Raw genomic sequence first — 7,810 nt, 5'->3', positions numbered from 1 at the left:
GTGGTAAAATATTAACATGAAATATAAGAACTGTCCTTGTGGAAATTCTTTTCATACAAATTCTATACTCAACTCTGTTCAGTATTAAGCAGCGGGAAAAAACAATTTGTGATTCACTGAAATGTATAGTTAAATGTAATTAACCTCCTCTCTGTGAGTCCCTGCATCAAAAGACCTGTCGATTTGTCTGCAAGGGACAGCGGCTTGCACCGGTGGTAGTGTAATTGCATTCTTTACACTGTGATCAAAGATTTTATATTTTGGGGGGGACAACGAAAAGAAAAATCAACTTCCAAAAGCTGTTTTATTCACTCACCAACATAACTCACAGATGGTGTTCAGCTAATAAAACACTGTGCATTTTAAAAGGTGAAACTTTTGCCAAGAGAAGAACAGCCTGCCAAAGGGACAATTCTAGCCACATAAGACATTTTTGTTAATTCACATCAAAAACAAAAACAATGCCGTTGAGAAGAAAACTGGGATTTTGGAGCTTATTTTTGCACTTATCCATTAGGAGCAGCCCCTTTAAACCAATGCGACTTTAGTTTCAAAAGGTACTATAACATAGTTAAGGTTGTATTTGCGTAATAGTTGCTGTTTTAGCTTCTTAGTCTTAATGTTTAAAAAATGAAAATATTTTCAGGGTTTAACTGCCAATTGATTAATCTGAGGCAATTCCCAATGATAATAGTATTTGATAACCATTATGCTGATCTAAGAGATAAATGACAGCCCAACGGTCATTAGGACAGCCAACATGTTGTAATGTAACGCCTTAAACGTGTTCATCCATAGATATTTATTAACACCCATTACAAATGCACTATAAAGCTGTTGCCATTTCATACTTAAACTATTAAAACTATGATGCCAAAACCATTTTCCCCAAATACCAAACCTAACGGAATGAAACAGCGTAACCTGTTGCCCAAGGTATTCAAAAGATAGCAGGGAAAAGGGGAAAAAAAAAAAAAAAAAATCACTAAAATAGCTGAAAACGCAACATTTTAAAAATACGTTGAGTGATATTTAAATAAATGTGCTATGGGAATCTAACTGTGTTGTGTTATCACTTTTTCATTACATGAAAAAGTTGTATTTACATGAATTATAGAAGCAGCAACTATAACGTATTATCAAATCAACAATTGCACTGCTTTAAATGTTGTATTTTCAGCTGATATAGAGGACATTTTGAGACTTTTTTTAAGCTGCACAATTATCCAGAAGCATGCAACGTCATCACAGGAGATTCTTTACTCTGAAGCACTGACCGTGAAGAAAAACACAGCACAGTTTGAACCAACCAATCGAGCTCTGGAATGCTGGGAACATTAAAAAAAAAAAAAAAAAAAAAAATCTATGTTGTCTGCTTAGTTGTTAAGTTGTTGCTTCCATGTGAAGAGCCTTCATAGATTCTGAGATCACCGAACTGGTGTCAAATTGTCCATAGATACCCACTAAAAACGCCTTGTGAAGCAAAATGTCTGCATGTTCTGAAGAGGAGAGCAGAGAACACGTTACAATTTACAACTTTGATTTTTTAAAAATATCAAATTAAAATACACACAATGAGTACTTCATTAAATAACATTTAGATTTTGTGGTCATGTGACTAGAATACCAGTCCGATAAAACATCTTCCGAGACTACAGAGCGGCGTCCTACCTTGACAGAGAAGCACGTATTCTGGAAGATTCCTGAGAGCCGTCTGGACCACGTCAAAGTTGCCAATGCCCATGCAGTACATGAAAGTAGGCAAGAAGTCTGTTGCCAGGCTGAGATACAGACAAAATACACGACTGTTTAGTTGGCATACAGACGCATGTACAAGTGATTCACGTTCATTTACAACATTCTCTGTTGTTATGGGTCGTATTTGTTTACATGTATTAAGACTGACCAATTAATGGCCTTTTTAAAAAAAGAAAAAAAAAAATCGATCTCTGAAGGACAGCTGAAATGATACATAAGAGAACTCAAGTAAATTGTGCAATAAAAATCTTAAAACAGATTTTCTCGTTCAAATAATTACATATATCATTTTGTACCTGTGCAGAGGAAAGTGCAGTGGACACCAACATGAACAGATAACCTGTGCCAGCTATAAACATAAGGAGTGTATCACCATACAGCACAAACATCATGCGTGTACTATTCCACTAATTAGACATACCCTGTTTGTGGCAGATTCTGAAACTCTGATTCCTGCTTTTGCAATATTCATTTCATAAGATGTTTACATATGGTACAGAATACTGCAGCTACAGTTCTGATGAAAACCAGGAGGTTCAATCACTTCACACCTGTTCCACTGTCCCTTCACTGGCTCCCTGTGACTGCAACAGCAAATTTCCAGGTTTTCTTGCTGAGCGATAAGGCTCTAAATGGTCGTGCACCCAACTATGTTGCTGAACTTGTTGAGCCTTATGTGCCTCCTCGTGCCCTGCGGTTGCTTGATGCAGACTTTCTCTGTATCCAAAGGGTTAAAAAGAAGTAAGCAGGCTTTAGAGCCTTTCTGTGCCATGCATCTGCTTTGTGGAATAGCCCGCCTGCTGGTATTAGAAGTTCAACTTCTATGGCCTCTTTTAAAACCAGTCTTAAAACATATTTATTTACTCTTACCGACCATTAGTTTTATGGTTTAATTACACTTGGTGACTAAATTTTAACTGTTTTGTTTTTCAGCAGTTTGCCAATTTTTCTTCTGTTTAAAGTGCTACAAATTTATTTCTATTATTGTTACTACCGTTGGATAGCTATGGCAGAAGATGTCTGGTGTGGCCACCATCTTACGCAGGTAAAACAAGTAGCCACACTCATGCAGCATGTCCACGGCTTGAAGTTTCTTCCTCAAAAATAAATACATTTAATTAAACTAAACACCAGAGGGAAGCTTTCCTTACCACTGTTGCCTATGTGCTTGCTCAGGGCGGTTGGCTACATTAGACCTTAGCCACATGACATGCCTTGGGTAATTCTGTTGTGATTTGGCGCTATATAAATTAATTGAATTGAACAAGCAATCTCTGCTGCTAATTTCAGTTGGCTTTGTGTTATCATTTTCACTTTGGGAGATAAATTAGGAGATATTTGTTGAAGTATATATTTTGTGTTGATGACAGTACTTATTATTTTGGAGTTATTGCTTATAGAAGCAGGCTAGGAAAGTGTAACCCACTAACACACCCACTCATCTATGTTTTTGCTGTACATGGACCCAGGCTGTTACCAGCACAGGGCATGACTGATACCAAAGGACAGATTTCAGATTGAGATTCAGGTCTGTCACTATTTATTTAAAAGGAGTTAAATGCAGTTTAACCATCATAAGATGGCAGAAACAAACTTCGCTAGCATATTCTTCCAAGTTTCAACAACTTTTTGGAATATAATGGAGAGCACTGTGTCCCATTTAGACCACTCAAAGTATCGTAAGAAAGAATGTTTGATTATGAAAATAATCAATTTCTCCAACCTGCCTTCTGTAGATTTTTTTAAACATTGGAGATGAGCTATAAATTTACCAGGGATTGTTCTGGATACAGCGCAGCGCCAGGCTGAAGGCCATGTTCCGAAACAGCTCTTCGGAGGAAGCCATCATCCTCTGCAGATCGTTCTACAAACAGTAACACTGTATTACACACAGACATACGACACTTGACCTTGTTATGTATTTATTTATCTGCTGCCTGTGACTCACAATGAAGTACTGGATGATCTCTGGGCTCCTCCTCGACTTCTCATCCACTTCTGTCAACACTTCCAGCACATCTAATGCCGTGAGCAAGAAAGACTGCATTACTCACTGCCATTCGAGCTCATGGAACAAGTGAAGCTGCTTCAGCAGTGTGTTCGTTACCTTCAACCGCTCCTCCTCTTGACATCTTTTTCAAGTACATTGTCATGTCGGCTGCCGTCAGTGAAACGGAGGCCGATATGTTGACGAGGGGCAGTGAACCAGCCGGCAAATCCTCTGGCAATGAGTAAACATTTCGTTAAACATTTGTAGGTGTTTTTATTTTAAGATTATAACATCAAAATTCTGACTATAAGAACAGATGCATCTCAACAAAAGAGCGTTCTGTTAAGTATACGAGAATAAAAGCTCACCGTCTCTGTCGTCAGCAGCCATTTCTGCAGAAGAGTTCTTAACTGGCAATGTGAGTCCAGCCAGCAAAGATTTGAGCTGGACCAGGTCTGGGTTTTCCGAGCACAGGCCCCTGGGCAGGAGAAATAAATACAGTTAGAGCTGCAACGATTAACCAACTACTACATTAGTCATCAACTTTTTTTATGAGGAAAAAATGTCCAAAAAAATCTTTGATTTTAGCTTCTTAAATGTGTACATTTTTGTGGTTTCAGTGCTAGTTTCTTTCATCACATCTGACAGTAAGATGAATTTTTTTGAGTTGTGGATAAAACAAAACATTTAAGGATGTGATCTTGGGCTTTGGAAAACACTAGTCAACTTGTCACTGTTTTCTCACATTTTATAGGCCAAACAACTAAATGATTAATAAAGAAAATAACATTCATTTAATATAAAAATAACCATTAGTTGCAGCACTAAATGCAATAAGAACTAATTTGAGGTTTGCTTTTTAAAAGCCAAATATTGTTGCTCTGCCACACTTACTGTAAGATGTCAGAGTGCTTCTGTAGATAAGGGATTGCTGCTGCTGCATCGTGAGTGATGTACTTCTGTGTGAACTGTAGAAACTTATTGATGAAGACCAACAGAGAACGACTCCTTTGAATGTTCTGAAAGAAGCATGAAACACAAATGCACACGAGCGCCTCTTCAAAAACTGCTATTACGAAACTCAACCTTAATTCCTCTGGAGAAGAAATAGTGAAAATACCTGAAGAACCTTCATGAAGGACAAAAGGCAATCTTGAAGCGCCCTCTGGTGGTTACTGTGGAAAACAAGCGGCTGCAGCAGCTCCAGGATGGCAAGCACGTTTGTGAAGAAAGTGAGGTGGTTCTGCTGCTGGAACTCATGTGAGTTTAAGTGAATGCGGCCATGTAGGAGACCAGAGATCATAGGCAGGTGTCTGCAAACAAAACAAAAAAAGGCAAAAACGTAGTGTGCTTCTGGGAATTATGAAGCTAATGTTAGTGAATGCTACAAGGGTATTTGTTATTTACCTGAGCAGAAGGACGGGGTGTGACACAGCCAGCTTCCTACAGGCGAGGTTAGCATCAGATGCGCGGCTTTCGGCTGACTTTGAATCTCCGACATCAGCAAGCAGTGTGACCAGGCGATGGACCAAGACGTCAAGCTAACAAATTAACATTTTTTAAAAAGGTGTTAATTCTTAGAATATTCTGCCAAACTCACTGCTGCATTTGCAACATTACCTTTGCTTTTTTAAAATTTGTTGACAGCCTCCTGTATAGTGACCTATTTGAACAACTAACACATCCTGCCTCATGCAGGATATGAACCTATGAGCTTTCATAAAGCTGCTTTAGTAACCAGGGCTGTGGAATGAAAATTGTGAAATCCGAGGAAAATTCGCAGGGGGTCTGGGGGGCCGTTTCCCGTTTATCTTTCAGGTGTGTTGTAGTCTTACACACCTCTCTGCAGCTTCTCTCCCCCTGCCATCCCCTCATTACCCCATCCCCGTAGAGACGGTGTCTGCTCCCAGACCACCAATAACCAGCAAAAATCTATTTAAGCATAAAAATTCAAAAAGAAAAAATAATATAGCACCTTCAACTGCATCACAGACTAAAACAGTTAAATGTGGTCTATTAAACATTAGGTCTCTCTCTTCTAAGTCCCTGTTGGTATAATAATTGATCAACATATTGATTTATTCTGCCTTACAGAAACCTGGTTACAGCAGGATGAATATGTTAGTTTAAATGAGTCAACACCCCCGAGTCACACTAACTGTCAGAATGCTCGTAGCACGGGCCGAGGAGGAGGATTAGCAGCAATCTTCCATTCCAGCTTATTAATTAATCAAAAACCCAGACAGAGCTTTAATTCATTTGAAAGCTTGACTCTTAGTCTTGTCCATCCAAATTGGAAGTCCCAAAAACCAGTTTTATTTGTTATTATCCATCGTCCACCTGGTCGTTACTGTGAGTTTCTCTGTGAATTTTCAGACCTTTTGTCTGACTTAGTGCTTAGCTCAGATAAGATAATTATAGTGGGCGATTTTAACATCCACACAGATGCTGAGAATGACAGCCTCAACACTGCATTTAATCTATTATTAGACTCTATTGGCTTTGCTCAAAATGTAAATGAGTCCACCCACCACTTTAATCATATCTTAGATCTTGTTCTGACTTATGGTATGGAAATAGAAGACTTAACAGTATTCCCTGAAAACTCCCTTCTGTCTGATCATTTCTTAATAACATTTACATTTACTCTGATGGACTACCCAGCAGTGGGGAATAAGTTTCATTACACTAGAAGTCTTTCAGAAAGCGCTGTAACTAGGTTTAAGGATATGATTCCTTCTTTATGTTCTCTAATGCCATATACCAACACAGTGCAGAGTAGCTACCTAAACTCTGTAAGTGAGATAGAGTATCTCGTCAATAGTTTTACATCCTCATTGAAGACAACTTTGGATGCTGTAGCTCCTCTGAAAAAGAGAGCTTTAAATCAGAAGTGCCCGACTCCGTGGTATAACTCACAAACTCGTAGCTTAAAGCAGATAACCCGTAAGTTGGAGAGGAAATGGCGTCTCACTAATTTAGAAGATCTTCACTTAGCCTGGAAAAAGAGTATGTTGCTCTATAAAAAAGCCCTCCGTAAAGCTAGGACATCTTTCTACTCATCACTAATTGAAGAAAATAAGAACAACCCCAGGTTTCTTTTCAGCACTGTAGCCAGGCTGACAAAGAGTCAGAGCTCTATTGAGCTGAGTATTCCATTAACTTTAACTAGTAATGACTTCATGACTTTCTTTGCTAACAAAATTTTAACTATTAGAGAAAAAATTACTCATAACCATCCCAAAGACGTATCGTTATCTTTGGCTGCTTTCAGTGATGCCGGTATTTGGTTAGACTCTTTCTCTCCGATTGTTCTGTCTGAGTTATTTTCATTAGTTACTTCATCCAAACCATCAACATGTTTATTAGACCCCATTCCTACCAGGCTGCTCAAGGAAGCCCTACCATTATTTAATGCTTCGATCTTAAATATGATCAATCTATCTTTGTTAGTTGGCTATGTACCACAGGCTTTTAAGGTGGCAGTAATTAAACCATTACTTAAAAAGCCATCACTTCACCCAGCTATCTTAGCTAATTATAGGCCAATCTCCAACCTTCCTTTTCTCTCAAAAATTCTTGAAAGGGTAGTTGTAAAACAGCTAACTGATCATCTGCAGAGGAATGGTCTATTTGAAGAGTTTCAGTCAGGTTTTAGAATTCATCATAGTACAGAAACAGCATTAGTTAAGGTTGCAAATGATCCCCTTATGGCCTCGGACAGTGGGCTCATCTCTGTGCTTGTTCTGTTAGGCCTCAGTGCTGCTTTTGATACTGTTGACCATAAAATTTTATTACAGAGATTAGAGCATGCCATAGGTATTAAAGGCACTGCGCTGCGGTGGTTTGAATCATATTTGTCTAATAGATTACAATTTGTTCATGTAAATGGGGAATCTTCTTCACAGACTAAAGTTAATTATGGAGTTCCACAAGGTTCTGTGCTAGGACCAATTTTATTCACTTTATACATGCTTCCCTTAGGCAGTATTATTAGACGGTATTGCTTAAATCTTCATTGTTACGCAGATGATACCCAGCTTTATCTATCCATGAAGCCAG

At 38.5% G+C, this 7,810-nt stretch overlaps 1 protein-coding gene across 1 annotated transcript in view; it reads right to left on the bottom strand.

Moving 5' to 3' along the window:
* Nucleotides 1–285: 285 nt before the first annotated feature.
* The window catches only part of ints1 (integrator complex subunit 1), a 43,883-nt gene continuing 36,358 nt past the window's right edge, over nt 286–7,810 (bottom strand). Inside the window, 10 exon segments of the mRNA XM_034189773.1 lie at nt 286–1,278; nt 1,312–1,499; nt 1,672–1,781; nt 3,531–3,622; nt 3,707–3,777; nt 3,866–3,979; nt 4,117–4,226; nt 4,643–4,767; nt 4,869–5,061; nt 5,156–5,289. Of these exon segments, the coding sequence (XP_034045664.1) occupies nt 1,384–1,499; nt 1,672–1,781; nt 3,531–3,622; nt 3,707–3,777; nt 3,866–3,979; nt 4,117–4,226; nt 4,643–4,767; nt 4,869–5,061; nt 5,156–5,289 (1,065 nt within the window). The 3' untranslated portion in view covers nt 286–1,278; nt 1,312–1,383.

The sequence above is a fragment of the Thalassophryne amazonica genome, chromosome 16, assembly GCF_902500255.1.
Source record: "Thalassophryne amazonica chromosome 16, fThaAma1.1, whole genome shotgun sequence".
NCBI classification, from domain to species: domain Eukaryota; kingdom Metazoa; phylum Chordata; class Actinopteri; order Batrachoidiformes; family Batrachoididae; genus Thalassophryne; species Thalassophryne amazonica.
Note: the sequence above shows the minus strand (reverse complement) of the source record. Positions and strands in the feature narration are given on the sequence as shown.